The following is a 17,310-nucleotide window of genomic DNA, read 5'->3' as shown; positions in this document are numbered from 1 at the left end:
CCCCAGTGGGCCCACCCTTGCCTACGCCACTGGTTAAGAAACATCACGTCAAATCTAAGGTTACCACAAATGATTGACTGAAAGGATATTTTCAGTCATGACCACTCCAGTTCTTAAGGTGGCAGTAAAGACTAATCTCTGTACTGTCTATACAGAGAGAAGAAGAAACAGGGGCTACCGTAAATCGCCACTATTTACATTGCTTTGCGTCCACCGCCTGCTGATTGCCGGTAAAATGGGGCAGGGCTAGGGCAGCTCCATAACGCTTTGCCGAATCTGAAGCAGTTCATATTTGTGATTGTGAAACATAGAAATTACCACTCGATTAGACCTGGATTTGACACTATGGATCCCAATCGGATAATTCAAGCCCTGAAAGGGACGATCGACCCCAACCTCCGGATAGCGGCTGAAAACGAACTCAATCAGGTGGGTGGATGCCCAAAATAACTTTGTTGTTTTTGTTATCCGGTCAGCATGAACCCATTTCCAGAAAGGGTTGTCCGTGTTTATGATTTGGGATCGCAATAAGGCCGTGTTTCGGGATCAATGATTAGTCCTTCTATAACTTATGTTTGCATCTATCTGTGTATTGTGTAGGACACGAAACAGTAGATTGACGTGTAAATGTAACTTGCAACACAAACTGTTGCACCGGAGAACAATAGAATTGTGAGGGAGAGTGCGCCCACTGTGCAGCAGTCCGGAGATGGTGCTATTCGTGAAACAATGTAACTTGCAAGTGTCCGATTGGATTGGATTGGATTGGAATAGTAGACGTCACTCGCGAGTTGAAACATTGTAACAATTGCAGCAATTTCAGGCAGCGATAGTAAAAGTTTACCATTTCGATGGTTCATTGGATTTGACCGGTGAATTCTAACCGGGACAAATGATTGGTGTGTCTGTATGAAATGCCTGTCAGTCAGTGATGCAACCAATTGAAATTAGGAGCATTTGCTGGAGACAGAACACTGGCAGGGAGAGGAGGGAGCTAAAGAAAGAGCGAGGTAAAGAGAAAGAATTCGGTTCAAAATATCCCTCCTTTTTTAATTGTTGTTTACTGGTTATAACTTTGACAGACCCTGGCTCTTTTTTTTACAACCTTAAATCTGATAACTGGTCTGGCAAGATTGATGTGAGTGTGAGAGGAGCGAGTAGGCTACATGCTTCACCTGCTCTGCGTTTTCCTTGTTCTTCAGTTCGTATTGACATCAATAAACAACCTAGGAGTCCACCTCCTTACACTCTGCTCTGTCATCATATAATTGTGTTGACCACTGTGCTCACTGTGCGCTGTAGATGTGAAGCTGACACCTGAAGTAGTCAGGTGCTTAACTTTATGTGGTCCGATTTGGGTTGAGCTCATTTTAAAGCAGTGTTTTATTTTGTGTGTTCCAGTCGTACAAGATCATCAACTTCGCCCCCACTCTGCTTCAGATCATTGTGTCTGAACAGGTGGAGTTCCCTGTCCGCCAAGCAGGTAAGAACCTTGCCTCAGAACATGACATAAAGACCTGCATCTGGCTCTTTTTAAAACATCACTGGACCAATGCAACAGCTATAAACAACACTGATAATAGCCTCACTTTGGGCCGGTGTCCAGGACACAGATTAAGCCTAGTCCTGGACAAAAGATCACTTTCAATGAAGGTTCTTCATCAAGCATGCTTTTTAGTCCAGGACTAAGCTTAATCTGTGTCCGGGAAACTGGCACATGAATGAATTGTAAGGTAGAATTGTGTCAGTCTTGCCAGTCTGAGTGATCTCTGTTTGCCAGCGGCCATCTACCTAAAGAACATGGTGAGCCAGTACTGGCAGGACCGCGAGCCCTCTCTAGGGGAGGTGGTGTTCCCCTTCAACATCCACGAGAACGACCGCACGCAGATCAGAAACCACATCGTGGAGGCCATCATCCAGTGTCCCGAGTCCATCCGGTGGGTCCTGCTGTCCTAACCTCCTTTACCTCCCTTAACCCACTAACCCTTACCTCTTAGCCTGATACTCAGGGTAGGTGGTGCAGTGCTCCTTTACCTCCCTTAACCCACTAACCCTTACCTCTTAGCCTGATACTCAGGGCAGGTGGTGCAGTGCTCCTTTACCTCCCTTAACCCACTAACCCTTACCTCTTAGCCTGATACTCAGGGCAGGTGGGGCAGTGCTCCTTTACCTCCCTTAACCCACTAACCCTTACCTCTTAGCCTGATACTCAGGGCAGGTGGTGCTCTGCTCCTTTACCTCCCTTAACCCACTAACCCTTATCTCTTAGCCTGATACTCAGGGCAGGTGGTGCTCTGCTCCTTTACCTCCCTTAACCCACTAACCCTTACCTCTTAGCCTGATACTCCGGGCAGGTGGTGCTCTGCTCCTTTACCTCCCTTAACCCACTAACCCTTATCTCTTAGCCTGATACTCAGGGCAGGTGGTGCCCTGCTCCTGTCCTCTGCTCTGATCTACCTAGAGTGTTTGAAACCGGGTCACTTGACTGTATAGATCGTCTGTGACGACAAGTGCCCAATGAAGGGGGATGGGAGGATCGTTTAGTGATGGCATGTTATAGAAAGAATACAATTCTGATGTGTGTGTGTATTGTCTCTCCCAGTGCCCAGTTGACAGTGTGTTTGCGAGCAATCATAAAGCATGACTTCCCTGGGCGCTGGACGGCCATAGTGGATAAGATCGGCCTGTATCTGCAGTCTCAGAACAGTGGCAGCTGGTACGGCAGCCTGCTGGCCCTCTACCAGCTTGTCAAGACCTACGAGTGAGTCAACCAACCGGCGCTGTTTGTCCCACCTGAGGACCCGTCACTCTCACTAGTGATCAAGTCGTAACGATGCGGTGTTTTGAGCCACCATTTTCAGTCCTAGTTTAGTAGTTCTAGTGTATAAGCTGAGTGATATAAATGATTATTTAATTGACATTTTTCAGTCATTGCACCCAGCCTGTTGTCGATGATATCACGTGTGTGTGTGTGTGTCAGGTATAAGAAGGCGGAGGAGAGGGATCCGCTGCTAGCAGCCATGCAGATCTTCCTGCCCCGTATACAGCAGCTCGTCACCCAGCTATTGCCTGACGGCACAATCTTCTCTGTCCTCATACAGAAACAGATCCTCAAGATCTTCCACGCACTCGTACAGGTGAGAGAAGAGACTGTGTGTGTGACTGACTGACTGACTGACTGACTGACTGACTGTGCGTGCAAGTGTCTGTGACTGACTGCATGTGGCATGCGTGTGCAATTGTGTGTGATACTAATACCAGTGTCTCTCTATTCTGCTCCTGCAGTACTCCCTGCCTCTCCAGCTGATTAATAACACAGTCATTACCCAGTGGATGGAGCTCCTCAGGGCTGTTATGGACAGAGATGTCCCCCCAGTAAGTTTTATTTCTTCATCCTTATTTGTGTAGACCTGCCAGCCTTCTGCGAATTCTTCGACCTACGTTTTTTTATTGAAAGGGAGTGGCGAACCTCGTGTGTGTGTGTGTGTGTGTGTGGTTGCTAGGAGACGTTGGAAGTGGATGAGGATGACCGTCCTGACTTGGTGTGGTGGAAGTGTAAGAAGTGGGCCCTACACATCATCACCAGACTGTTCGAGAGGTGAGGGGACACGGGAGATGTAATTGTGTGTTGATGAATTTGGATGTATGTTGATGTGAATATGTTTGTTTGTTTGTGGATCGTAGCCTTTTTTTTTAGAGTAACCATGTTGTTCTATACTTGTGTGGCAGGTACGGAAGCCCAGGCAACGTGACAAAGGAGTACTTTGAGTTTGCGGACTTTTTCTTGAAGACGTACGCTGTAGGGATCCAACAGGTAAGAGTTTGTAACATTCTAAATATGACATCCTGCTTGAATGTATAGATGTCTGTTAGTCCACATCTACCAATTTTGTGTGTGTGTGTGTGTGGTGTGAGCAGCAGTAGTCTTCTGTTTAGTCTGACCCCGTACGATCTGGTGTGACCTCGTCTCTGGGTGGTCTCCTTCAGGTCCTGTTGAAGGTGCTGGACCAACACCGACAGAAGCAGTATGTCACGCCTCACGTCCTCCAGAAGTCTCTTAACTACCTGAACCAGGGCCTGTCTCACTCCCTCACCTGGAAACACATGAAGCCACACATGCAGGCGAGTCACACACACACACACACACTTTCTCTGAACGACCTGAACCCCAGGGCCTGTCTCACTCCCTCACCTGGAAACACATGAAGCCACACATGCAGGCGGGTCAGACAGACACCACTACACCTGTACCTCTGTGACACGTTAATAATAATGGATTTGATTTATATATAGGTCTTTTCCATCACAAATGCGGGATTATGTGTGAAATTACACATTGTTATACCGGTGGTGGGTCTGTTATAAGGTTGTGACATTACAACTTTGGATTGAGTTACAGTATGTGGCAGGTGATGATCAAAGTTAAATTTGTCTAATCTTTATGTCAGCATTTATATCTGCTGTTTTATATACTTAGTAATTGAGCTAATCAGAACACTGCTATGCTTCTGAAAACGATGTTACAATTCCACTTTTAGTAGTTAACCTGAGTGTGTGTACTGTGCGTTCCACAGACCATCAGCCAAGAGGTGATCTTCCCTCTAATGTGTTACAAAGACGAGGATGAGAAACTGTGGCAGGAGGATCCTTACGAGTACATCCGCATGAAATTCAGTGAGTACACATGTTCTATAACTCAATCAGTTAGTAGTTACGGAGGTAGTGGGACGTTGTATGGTCAGTATACATAATGACATGTTAGGTTGAAAATGTATGGCTTCCATAGAATAGAGATAAGGTAAATTGTGATCTTGGCTGGGTTTCATTCTCTGTTCCAGATGTGTATGATGACCATGCCCTCCCTGCCACCGCCGCCCAGAGCCTCTTGTGTAAAGCAGCCCGCAAGAGGAAGGAGGTGAGTGGAGAACCACACTAGAACCAAACAAAAACTACCCAACAGTCCTAAGTAGGTTACTTTCCTCATTTCCTTTCCTTAATTGAGTCTTCTGATATGACTTGCATCACTGCTCTGCCCCCCCCCCCCCCCCCCCTCCCAGGTTCTTCCCCAGATGATGGAGTTCTGCCACCAGATCATGATGGAGCCCTCTGCTGACCCCCGCAGGAAGGATGGGGCGCTGCACGTTATCGGCTCACTAGCCGAACTCCTACTGAAGGTCAGCAAGTGTGGCCGTCTCTGTACTTCCCCCTCTTGTTTTATGGCCTGTTTAGTCTATCTGTTACTGAGTCCTCTCTTCCTGTTGTCGTCCTGTAGAAGAGGGTGTACAGGGAGCAGATGGAGCTGATGTTACAGAATTACGTTTTCCCTCTACTCAACTCCCCTCTGGGATACCTCCGGGCCAGGGTGAGACACACACACACACACACGCACGCGCGTTCACTCCAGGGCCCCTCTAACCCAACCCTTCTCATGGAGCTGAGAATGGGTGTGTAAGAACATGTAGGGCGGCAGGTCGCCTAGTGGTTAGAGCGTTGGACTAGTAACCGAAAGGTTGCAAGATTGAATCTCTGAGCTGACAAGGTAAAAATCTGTCGTTCTGCCCCTGAACAAGGCAGTTAACCCACTGTTCCTAGGCCGTCATTGAAAATAATAATTTGTTCTTAACTGACTTGCTTAGTTAAAAGAAGGTAAAATAAAAAATAGAAGTGTGTGTGTGTGTGTTATTGTGTGTGAGCAGTTCTTCGATCTTTAAAAGGGCTCCTTCCCTCTTTATACCTACAGTCCTGTTGGGTGCTACATTCCATACAGTCCATCCACTTGAGACAGAATGGTCTGTCAGTCCTGTTTTATATGGATTAAACATCCCCCTTCAGCTTTCTGCATTTCTTTACCCTCCTCACCCCTGTTATTTTACTTATTGGCCCTCTTCAGGCTGGTGATCGTGTTGGGAAGCACCACTGCACATTTTGGTGACTGGAAGTGGACAGTGCTGATTTGTACATAATGTGGATCGGCTCCACACTGATAGAGATGCCCATCCGAGTGGTATATGGATCAGTGATTGTGACCCTGTGTTTGTCTTCAGTCGTGCTGGGTGCTGCATTCGTTCAGCCCGCTGCGTTTCCATAACGAGTTGGTCCTGAGGAATGCGGTGGAGCTGGTCAAACAGGGCCTGGTAGCAGACAAGGAGATGCCCGTCAAGGTGGAGGCTGCTATCGCCTTGCAGACACTGGTCAGCAACCAGGAGCAAGGTCTGGGGTTCACACACACGCACGGACATGCACACATGCATACACAAATGCACAAGCGTCGCTAGCACAGACACACACACACACACACACACACCCACACACTCTGAACCCTCTCTCCCTCTCTTTAGCTAAGGTCTACATCAGGCCCTACATCCGGCCTGTCATGCAGGAGCTGCTCCACGTCATCAAGGAGACGGAGAACGATGACCTCACTAATGTCATACAGAAGATGATCTGCGAGTACAACCAGGAAGTGGCTGTCATCGCCGTCGACATGACCCAGAACCTGGTACGCCCCCTACGCCTCCACTGGCATGCTCTACTGTTTAACAGTATCTCTCTGTGTGTGTGTGTGTGTGTGTGTGTGTGTGTGTGTGTGTGTGAAAGAGTCTTTGTATGTATACTATCTTCACCAGTATGATTCTACATAAAGAGTGAGAAGTAGAGTGCATCTAACCTCGCTCTGTGTCTGTCTCTGTGTGTCTGTTTCTCTGTGTCTGTCTCTGCCTGTATGTCTCTGTGTGTGTGTGTAAAGGTGCCCGCATGCTTCCTATCTGAAACAGTTTGTGCATATATTATGACAACATTTTGTGACATTTTTGTTTGATTGGTCTTCGGCTAGGGTTGTTTTTTGGCTGTTCGTGAACACTTTTCTCTCGAGGCAAGCCGAATTCGGTAACGAAGAAATACTGCACCAAACATCTTCGTTTGATGTAAAATTGCATGACTAAGATCTCCTAGACATGACATTTTTTTTAGTTTAATTCAGACTATTTTGGCTACGGCTACTCAAGATGGACAAACAGTACTATTGTCGCCCCCCCCCCCCTCGTTTTTCAAGCTAAGGTCTTTTTAAGCGAGCACAGCCAAACCGAAACACGCGAAAGCCTTAACACCGCCTGATAAATGTGTGTCTCCAGGCCGAGATCTTCACCAAGGTGCTACAGAGTGAAGAGTATGAGGAGAGTGAAGACAAGACGGTGATGGCTCTGGGGATCCTCAGCACCATAGACACCATACTCACTGTTATGGAGGACCACAAGGAGGTGAGAGGAGACTGTATACTCACGCATTCTACACACACACACACACACACACACACACACACACACACACACACACACACACACACACGTTCACCCTATTCCAAATCGAGTCCTCTGAAGCTCCAGTTGAATGTGTGATTGATTTGCTCCCTCTGCCCTGCTTTGTGTGAACACACAGTGTTATTGAACATCCTGTATGTCAGACTAGGGCTGTGACGGTCATGGAATTTTGGATGACAGTAATTGGCCAGCCAAATGACTGTGCTCTCTGTAATAACCCTTTTCCCTCTCCGCTCCTGACCACATGTGCCGCCATAGAAATAGAATGAATAGAACGGGCGTCCCCATTCAAGTCAATGATGGTATGATGGGTGGACTGGCGGCCATTGCGAGTGCAGCCATAGAAGTAAAAACAGGAAGTGTACCCATCAATATGTGCTGTGATTTGTTGATTCAACTCCACTGACATTACAGAAATACATTCCATTGCATGAGCCACACCAGTTAACATCATTTGAATGAACAATGTACATTTCATAACGTTGTTAAGAGTCCATGTTACCGCAGAAACACTCAACCGTACGATTGCCCTGCCGCTCTGTCTTCAGTCAGCTGTTCGTTCCACATTTTACGCTTATGACTGTTATTTTATCCATAACAGTTGGTTATACGGTAATTGTGCCCTCCCTATGTCAGACCGATATTAGCCTGGGATCAATAGATCTTTGACCTTTTGATATCTCTCTTTCTGCCTGTATCTTTCCTCTCTCACCCTCTTGACTGCCTCTCGTTCTTTCGTTATCGTGTTCTCTCTCTTCCCCTCTCTCCATCTCCCTCTCTCTCTCTCAGATCACTCAGCAGTTGGAGGGCATCTGTTTACAGGTGATAGGCCTGGTGCTGCAGAAGCCCATCATAGGTATGGCAGGTGTGTGTGCTCACGTCACTGTCTGTTTTTGTGTGTACACACATACTCATTTGTTTTCTGTGTGACCTTTTGTGGGTGTGTGTGTGTGCTTTTCACACGCACACATTACACAATAACCATATTAATCTCACTTCCCTGTTCCATTGAGCTACCCCCTCCCGTCTTGTATAACACCTTGTCCATATCCATCGCACAATGAGCACGGTCTAATTATCAAAATATGTTCCCCTGTGCTTCCCAAATCCCAGATAACCAAGCTGTGTGTGTGTGTGTGTGTGTGTGTGTGTGTGTGTGTGTGTGTGGAGAGAATACAGCTCTATGTTAATGAATGGGTTATGTGATAACTTGTATAATGTTGGTTTCCTTCAAGAAGAGTGGGGGGGGGTCACTCAAAGGGAAACATCAATTCGATGATCTGTTTCCTCCTCTTCTCTCTCCCCTCCAGAGTTCTACGAGGAGATTCTGTCCCTGGGGTTTGGGCTGACCTGCCAGACCATCTCCCCTCAGATGTGGCAGCTACTGGCGGTGCTCTACGAGGTCTTCCAGCACGACTGCTTTGACTACTTCACGGGTAGAGTACTGAGTCACTGAGTGAGAATATTGGGCTTTCACACCTGTCTCGGTGAACATTGAATATCACAGTGAATGTGATGTTGAATAGCATGATGGTGATACTGGCCAAACATGCTGATGATCACGGTCTGTTCTCTTTCAGATATGATGCCTCTTTTGCACAACTACGTTACCGTGGATACAGACATGCTCCTGTCCAACCCCAAATATTTAGAGGTCATATACAACATGTGCAAAAAGGTGAGCGTGTGTGTGTGTGTTCAGGTAGAGTTTGATGAAGTGTCCCATGTTGACCTTTGACTCCTGTACTGTAGGTGCTGACCAGTGATGCAGGTGAGGATGCAGAGTGCCACGCTGCTAAGCTGCTAGAGGTCATCGTCCTCCAGTGTCGGGGGAGGGGCATCGACCAGGTGAGAGGGAACGCGAAGGCTTCTGGGTAGTATTTAAGGGTAGAAGTGGTCCCAGTTCAGCCCAAATCAGTTTGCACGGTCTTTCCTTTTCATACCCTCAATCTCCCGTTGGGAGGGATGATTGCTATCAATATTGTATTGATTCTTCTCTCTCACCCGCATGTGATTTGGCACAGTTGTATCTCTTGTTTGCTCTCTCGCTCGCTCTCTCTCTCTCTCTCTCCCCCCCTTCCTCCAGTGTATCCCGTTGTTTGTGGAGGTTGTGTTGGAGCGGCTAACCAGAGGTGTGAAGTCCAGTGAGCTGAGGACCATGTGTCTGCAGGTGGCCATCGCTGCTCTCTACTACAACCCAGCCCTGCTCATCCACACGCTGGACAACATGCACTTCCCCCACACCCCACAGCCCATCACCGCTCACTTCATCAACCAGTGGATGAATGACACTGAGTTCTTCCTGGGGTAAGTGTATAAACTAAGCCATACGCCCTACATCGCCCTATACACTACCCACTATAAAGTACACAGTGGATAAACAACGTGCCCTAAACCATGGTCCCTAAATACTACTAGACCCATACTGTATACGGTCCACTTCATCAACTATATAGTTAGTTATCACTGAGTCACACTGTGTTCTTCCTATAGCAGTGTAAAAACATAAGGGACATGCAATACTGATACCTACTACAGTACACTGTACATGATTAATTCACCACCTACCTGGAGTTCATTGTCTCTCTCTCCACTCCTCTCTCTCCCAGGCTCCATGACCGTAAGATGTGTATCATCGGACTGAGTGTTCTGATGGAGCTACCCTCCAGGCCAGTGGTGGTAGACGGGATAGCGGCTCAGATTGTCCCCAGCGTCCTGCTCCTCTTCCTGGGGCTCAAACACCTGTACTCCTCCCGCCTCAACAAGCCAGATCTTCTGGTCTGTACTGGGGTACCGGAGGAAGACCAGAACGGTGAGAGGAGGAAAACGGGCGACAGAGGAGGAGAGGAGACAGAACAAATGAGAGGGGAATGGAGAGAGCAGGCAAGAGAGGAGGAGAGAAAAGCAAAGGAGAGATGCTAATACTGTTGAATCAAACCCGCTTCTTGGAAGCCATTGGGTAGGGCCAGGGATAATGTCAATGGTAGAAGATTAAGACACTACTAACACTAGCTATGGATGTGGTGAGAATCAGTCCTCAGGCTTCTGGGTAGTATTTAAGGGTAGAAGTGGGTAGGGTAGAAGTGGTCCCACTTGCTTTACACATCAATGGCCAGGTTTCAATACCTATGTCTCTCTCTCTCTCTTCTTCTCAACTTCTCTCTCTCTTCTTCTCAACTTCTCTCTCGACTTCTTCTCAACTTCTCTCTCTCGACTTCTCTCTCTCTCTCTCGACTTCTCTCTCTCTCTCGACTTCTCTCTCTCTCTCGACTTCTCTCTCTCGACTTCTCTCTCTCGACTTCTCTCTCTCTCGACTTCTCTCTCGACTTCTCTCTCGACTTCTCTCTCGACTTCTCTCACTCGCTCGACTTCTCACTCGCTCGACTTCTCACTCGCTCGACTTCTCACTCGCTTGACTTCTCACTCTGCCTTCAGGTCATATTAGTTGCACTACATTTCCCTACATGCCGCAGGGCAGCTGTGCTGGCATTCCTCAGTCAAGTGTGAAGAACCTGGAGTTCCAGAATATTCAGAGTGCTTCTGGGGGTTGTAGTGTTGTGCAGTCAGACACAAAGGTAGTAGATGAGACTAGCTCAGAGGGAATGACTTTGAGTGTTCTTCTGTCACATTTAGTCTCCATATTCGCTCCATTTGAGTTAATTTACCTTCTGGGAATATAGGAGTGTTATTGGGAACAGCAGGGTACAGGGGAGGTTAGGATGAAGTAAATTGTTATGTATGTTAGCTAAGCAGCTGTTACTGTAATTTGGCATATTTAAAATAGCATTAAGAAGAATTGTGCCTTTCAAAAAGGTCAAAGGGTCATCTTTTTCTGTTTGTCTGTCTGCGTGTGTGTTGCGTCCACAGAGGAGATCCCTAGTGATGAGGACGAGGTGAATGAGAACTGTAACGCCATGATGCAACAGCAGACTTGCACACGCGTAGGCCACAAGGACGATGAGGAGGAGGAGGATGATGAAGACTACTGGGATGAAGAAGGGCTGGAGGGGACACCCCTGGAGGAGTACAACACGCCTCTGGACTATGACAATGGAGAGGACGAGTATCAGTTCTTCACCGCTGCCCTACTCAGTAAGTGGTTCCACATCTACACACACACACACACACACACACACACAGAGAGAGGCATCTAACCCTTACTCTATCCCGTGTGTACTATAGGGGTCCAGAACACTGACCAGCCTTGGTACCAGTCTCTGACCACGCCCCTCAGTGATGACCAGAAGAAACAGCTGCAGGAGATCTACAGCCTGTCCCAGCAGAGGAGGAGCACCGCTGCCAAGGGCCAATGGTGAGGCAGAAGAGAGGTACGGGGGACCAATGGGGAGAGAGGACAGGGGGCGAATGGGGAGAGAGGATGGGGGGGCGAGGGCTAATTGGGAAAGAGAGGAGAGCGCCAATGGGCAGGAGAGAGAGGACAGGATGCCAAGGGCCAATGGGTTGGGAGATGGTGAGGCTGAAGAATAAGGATGCAAGGTGTAAAATACAACAACAGTAAAAGGTTGTTGATTTAAACATGTATTTTGTCAAGCATGCTGTATTTTCCAATACGTTGAGTCCTAACACTGTGTCATGTTGTTTCAGAGCTGTAAGAGACATGGCTAGAGGCCTGGATGGAAGGAGGAGTAGCAGCAGAGTTCTGGCCTGATCTGAAGTGGATTTAAAACACACCAAGAACTGTTTCAGACCAGATCTATCTAGACTTTACTGATCCCACCAAGACTGGGCCATCTAGAACCGTAACTGAACTCGGTGGAGACCCACCAGAGACCATAACACCAGGACTTTACACTACACACTTTACGGTTCACATCTCAGACCGTAATTGGACCACACCCACCCCAGAGAGAGAGAGAGAGTGTGTGTGTGAGATTGATGTCCTGCTCTGTATCACTGACCAGCGAATTCATCTTCTAGTGCAGTACAGTCCTTGGGTCTGTGATTCTGTAACTGTGTGAATGTAAGTATTGTACACAAAATCTCTGTTTCTCTATAGCCTGACTTTTGTTTGGTCTCGAGAGGACTGGGCAGATGTCCTTGGTTGCCATGGCATCAATCAAAACCATCAATCAAAACCATGTGTCAGTTAGTCTGAACCAAAGCTGTGGTTCTAATGGATGGACAGACAGGCATGTTGGGGTGAAGGGTTAGAGGTCAGTGACCTTTAACCCACGGGGGGGTTCCTTTCACACTGATGAATTGTAATAGGGGGCAAGATGCTGGGAGGAGAGTGTTTGTTTGTCTTTGTTTTATATAACTGTTTTCATTTAACTTAAGAAAATCATAAACGTTCATGTAACATCTAGCCGTGTGTGTGTGTGTGTGTGTGTGTGTGTGTGTGTGTGTGTGTGTGTGTGTGTGTGTGTGTGTGTGTGTGTGTGTGCGTGGTAAAGATTGTATATTGATTTCACATAGAGGATATTGCGGCAGCTGAAACGTTCCGTCTTTGTACGTCTCTTCCTGCTCTGTTGAATCAATACTAGGTCAGAGTTCACTGCTGCGATCAACCCTCATTTATAAAACATCCAGCTCAGTAGCACACAGATGGATTGAACAACTACTGTAACATCATGTAGGTGAACAGTATCAGCAGGAGTAAATATGTTTTCATAACATCATTTACAGGCTTCTCTCGGGGCCCATGTTCAAATACTTCAAAATGGATTCCTCCCATCCTCCATGGTTCTGACACAAGACAGAGGGCATAACATGATGGAATCTGGCTTTCACCAGTCTACCAACTATCTGGACTTGGGTATCAAATTCAAATCACAGCTGGGAATCTCTCCATGCCCGGCAGTTCTTTCTCTCATGTCCCCAGCTGTCCAGAAAGAGGAGCCAACTGTGAAAGGAGTTTCCTCTGGAACGTTAGAGATGTCCAAATACCACAGGGCTTCTTTCTGCATTTTATAGTCAGTATTTGATTCTCTAGTGGAGTCAGAGGGCTCTGCTTGCAGGATTGGTAGTCAGATCCTGATGTTTCAGATGGGACGCTTGGATGGGTTTTGGTGCGGCAACGGCGTTCTTGCTCTTCCCTCTCTCTCTCTCCCTGTGTTAGTATTCTGTGTGTGTTCGGCTGCAGTTTGTATGTTCTAGCCCACTGCAGTTTCTACTGAAGACTGTGTGTGTGCAGGACAGTAAGGAGCAGCCAAGCGTTGAAGAGCTGTCGAACTCTGCGGGCAGTGAAACCAACATAGGGTGTGTGTTATTTGTTGTTGACTAGTGTCTGGAGTTGTTTCTCTCCAGAAAATATTCTGTTACAATCTGCCTCTGCACTTAAGCACCACAGTGAACTATGTTCTCCAACAAACACCCTCCCTCTCTCTTCATTTCTATTGGTCTGTATGATTGTTTTATGTAGGTGATGTTTGCGTATACCTGACACTTCCAGGCCATGATAGGATGCTGTTACACTAATCTGTGAGAGAGAGACGGAGTTAACTCTAGTCTACTGCCCTGGTAATAATGCAGGGGATTCTCTGGCCCCTGTGTCCCAGTCAGGGTGCCTCTCCTCCAGCCTGCCTGGTGGCCTCTTTCCCCCTGGGGAGCAGAGTGGAGGTAATGATGATGGCCATAGACCGTGGAGTGCTGGGCAAAGCTAAGCAGATCTGATAGTATAGTCTCACTAAAGCAGAGTATGAGAAGGGCAAACAAGGGCAGAGTCAAAGCGAGACCTCACTGCAGTTCAGCAACCGAATAACTTCAGCGCACAGTTAAAAAGGGAGCGGAAGTCTCCAGCTAACTATTGAGTGGAGTACTGTGATGTGTGTTTGTTCTCTGGGGCAGCTAACTGCCTGTGGTCTCTGCAGTGTGTGCCTCTGTCAGAATCGCTTACATGGATGGATGGATGGATGTGGGTAGGCAAAGTTCAGGTGAAGTGAATGTTGTCATGTGGTAGTTCCCTGCCCTTTTATAGCCACCCAAAAACACACTCACACAGAGAACTGTCCTGTGTGCGTGTGTGTCCAGGGCACACAGGGACCATCTCCACCCGCCAGTGAAGCTGAGACAGATGCAGACTGACAGTGCTGACTGTGTCTCTATCGGCCCTGTGTGAGTCAGAGGTCCCCAGACTCCGCCACGGATGGTGAGGACTGGAGTGGAATTTTTATATTTATATATATATTTTTTAAACAGTTCTCAAGTTTCCCAGATGCTGGTCTCAAGTTTAGGGAGCATCCACAAACAGTGTAGCCTCCCTATTAAACTGGCCTCTGCTAAGAGGAGTGGACTTCTATGGCACAGGTTGAAGTGTGCTGCCTCGCATTGTAACAATACAGGGTCACTGGCTGACTACTCCCCCTCCACCACTGCATTAGTAATGGGATATTTGATTCCTAATGGGGGTCTTGGCTACTTTGCAACCCCTGCTCACACACCAGTTAATTGCATTTGCTTTGGTAATGAGGGAGTCTGATTGCATATCATGAATCATGTGCCACTCTCCCGCCCTTGTGCCCCTTCCACTTGAATCCCGAAGGGTTTTTTAAAGAGCGCGGGTCTCCAGTTGGGCTGGTCTGTGATTCACTGTCAACTTTCCCGTTCAGAGGAATAAGGCAACCTCCGAGAGCGTTCCACACACTAAAGAACTTTATTTCCAGAGGACATATATGAGATGGTTCTGTACAGAGAAGAGATGTGAAAGAATAAACCACATGAGACAGAATCAGTAATAGCACAAGAGCAATTAATAGACTATAAGGGGATAGTGACATCAGCAAAGGACTAAGTAACACATAGCATCAACTACTATTAACAACTAGCAATAGTAACAACCAACAGTAAATGCACACGTTTCAATAACAACATCACTCACCGTTGTCCACTTGGAGAGAGACTGAGGAGGACCTGAGCAGGCAGGACACTGGTATCCTGACCCCTAGCAACCTATTGGTGGCCTGATGGCAGAGGTCACTGGAAGTTTGGGCAGACAGTTTATGATCCCCTAGTCTCTGGCACCATCAGGTAATGGGTGGAGTGAGCTGCATGAAATTAGAAACCTCGCAGGCAGGAAGATCCATAACAGGTTTAGTCTGACGACTCCATCCCAAAGCTCTTCATACCTGAGCAGTAGTATTATAATCACCTCTCTTTCTAATGAGCTACTCATCCTCAAGTACACCTGTGAGATTGAATACCACCTCGTGCTGCGATGGGCCTGGCGGTGGCATAACTGCCAGGCAGGCTCATTTAGTGGCAATCAGCCACCGACCTATAAGCCTAAGGTAATGAAATCAAACGCTATTGTAGAAAGAGAGAGGCCTACACTCGCCTCGAACATGTAACCGTATCATTACCGATGGATAATGGCCATTGTGGTCGACACGCTCCGTCGCCCACAGGAATCTAGGCCTGCCTCGCCCTGCTGAGCGGTGCGGCAGTTGGTGAGTGCACCATGCATTCTGAAGGCAATTAGCGCACAGAAAGCCACCTTGAACACTCACAGATGCACCATTCCAATGGGGGAAAAAACAAGCAAATGAATGAGGCAAAACCGTTTCATTCTTTATAGTCGGAGAGACCACAGAGAGCAGATGTTTGATTTTCTCCTGGTCCCAGAATGGTGAGGTGTATATATGGTGTGCAGCAATGTTCCCTCCATATTTTTTTTTCTGTCACTGAGCAAATTTCAGGTCTGCTGAACGCAAACAAAAGTCCTGTACAACTTCCAGGGGGTTTACTGTGAACCCTGAGGCTGTACCCTCTTTAAGTTACAGTTTTAACAGTGGCCAAATAGGCTACTTGATCATAATGTTGGCCTACCAGAGAGGCCTGGCATAAAACAACTATGGAGAAAATGCATCCCATAACATTTTAACATGGAAATAGCTGTTCTATCATTCAGCCGACAGTAGCAGCCTATGTGTGGTGTTCAATGTCGGCCTACATTCCATGAGACTTCTGGAAAAAAACACGCAGGGCTTGACATTAACCTGTTTTATCCACTTGTTGTTCAGACAAGGTGATTGAAAATGCTGCTGTGTTGTTTGATGCACGTAACCACTTTACAAAATCAAATGCATTATTATTCTCCTACCATTACTACAGAGAATCAGACAAATTATGCTACACTCTGCCTATTGGCTACTTAGATCATTCAAACCTGTCTCAAAATACAACACTGCCCCTTTAAGACCAAAACAAAAGCTCTTTAACTGACTGGCTTTTCAAAGGTGTCTAGAAATGTACACGTTTTGTGCTCTTGTAGGAAGCAATCACTCCCCTATTGCTGACTATAAATAAACTATAACTGGGCTAATAATTCACTAACTATCAGAGGATATGAACAAAATGTACATGTGGCTTCATGCAGCTCTTGCTTTGATCTCACAAGTTCAACTCATGACCGCTCATGCTGTAAACGCAGTCCAGTTCAAAGTAAACGGCACAGATCCATATATGGCAATAGTCTATTTGCATATAGGCCTACTGCAACTCTGTTTATGCTGCACCATACGGGCTGGGTGTCGCTGTCAATGCAATAGAATCTTACTCCGATGCGTTCTGCCTACAACAAAATCTCTTGCATAGTTCGTTTTGTTTCAGTATGTTGCATTGAAAGTGGCTAATGTTGAGTCAATAGTGTTAACAGGGAAAACTCTAGAACAGTGGTCAGCAACCTTTTCTGAGTCAAGATCAAAATGCAAGCCGAGATCTACCGCTTAATTTTTTTTAACATGACTTAAAAAACGTAAGCCTATGCAACATTAACCAATTAAAAACAGTACTGTAGCAGAGGTTTGTGCAGAAAGCTATAAGCCCAATACATTATCATTGCATATTGGCTTTGCTTGAATTGCCCTGCCAGTGCATTGTTCCGGACATTTTTTTAAATAAGAGTTTTTTTTTAAAATTAGGTAGGCTATATGATCACACTGGTAATAGATCCATTGTTGTATTACTTGTGCGGCACAGCTGAGTGAGCATACATTTCAATAATTTGCTTTTTATTTTTATTTTACTGGGCTGACGG

General features: G+C 46.8%; 1 protein-coding gene across 3 annotated transcripts; it reads left to right on the top strand.

Annotated features, from left to right (window-relative positions):
* Positions 1-223: 223 nt before the first annotated feature.
* LOC135515942 (importin-8-like) lies at positions 224-12,642 on the top strand. 3 transcript variants are annotated; one of them, XM_064939820.1, is made up of 25 exons: positions 224-429; positions 1,402-1,483; positions 1,781-1,937; positions 2,603-2,761; positions 2,981-3,137; positions 3,286-3,375; positions 3,504-3,598; positions 3,730-3,814; positions 3,988-4,122; positions 4,575-4,674; positions 4,839-4,915; positions 5,058-5,174; positions 5,273-5,362; positions 6,045-6,210; positions 6,339-6,499; positions 7,131-7,256; positions 8,106-8,172; positions 8,627-8,752; positions 8,897-8,994; positions 9,069-9,164; positions 9,403-9,623; positions 9,926-10,128; positions 11,184-11,408; positions 11,499-11,644; positions 11,922-12,642. In XM_064939820.1, exons 1-24 carry the CDS (start codon positions 346-348, stop codon positions 11,630-11,632), a joined length of 3,051 nt encoding a protein of 1,016 aa, XP_064795892.1. In that variant the 5' UTR covers positions 224-345; the 3' UTR covers positions 11,633-11,644; positions 11,922-12,642. The 3 variants fall into 3 exon arrangements, with proteins under 3 accessions (XP_064795892.1, XP_064795890.1, XP_064795889.1); XM_064939818.1 differs by having other exon boundaries at positions 8,106-8,181; positions 11,499-11,628; XM_064939817.1 differs by having other exon boundaries at positions 8,106-8,181.
* The last annotated feature ends 4,668 nt before the right edge of the window (positions 12,643-17,310 follow it).

The sequence above is a fragment of the Oncorhynchus masou genome, chromosome 27 (assembly GCF_036934945.1).
Source record: "Oncorhynchus masou masou isolate Uvic2021 chromosome 27, UVic_Omas_1.1, whole genome shotgun sequence".
Taxonomy (NCBI): Eukaryota; Metazoa; Chordata; class Actinopteri; order Salmoniformes; family Salmonidae; genus Oncorhynchus; species Oncorhynchus masou.
This window is presented reverse-complemented; position numbering and strand designations above follow the sequence as displayed.

Excerpts from the sequence above, each read along its gene's own strand:
- LOC135515942 (XM_064939817.1), top strand. The coding sequence starts at position 346 with ATGGATCCCAATCGGATAATTCAAGCCCTGAAAGGGACGATCGACCCC. Across the intron at positions 6,500-7,130 it reads TCGACATGACCCAGAACCTG|GCCGAGATCTTCACCAAGGT; the intron begins GTACGCCCCCTA and ends GTGTGTCTCCAG. Across the intron at positions 8,182-8,626 it reads GCCCATCATAGGTATGGCAG|AGTTCTACGAGGAGATTCTG; the intron begins GTGTGTGTGCTC and ends TCTCCCCTCCAG.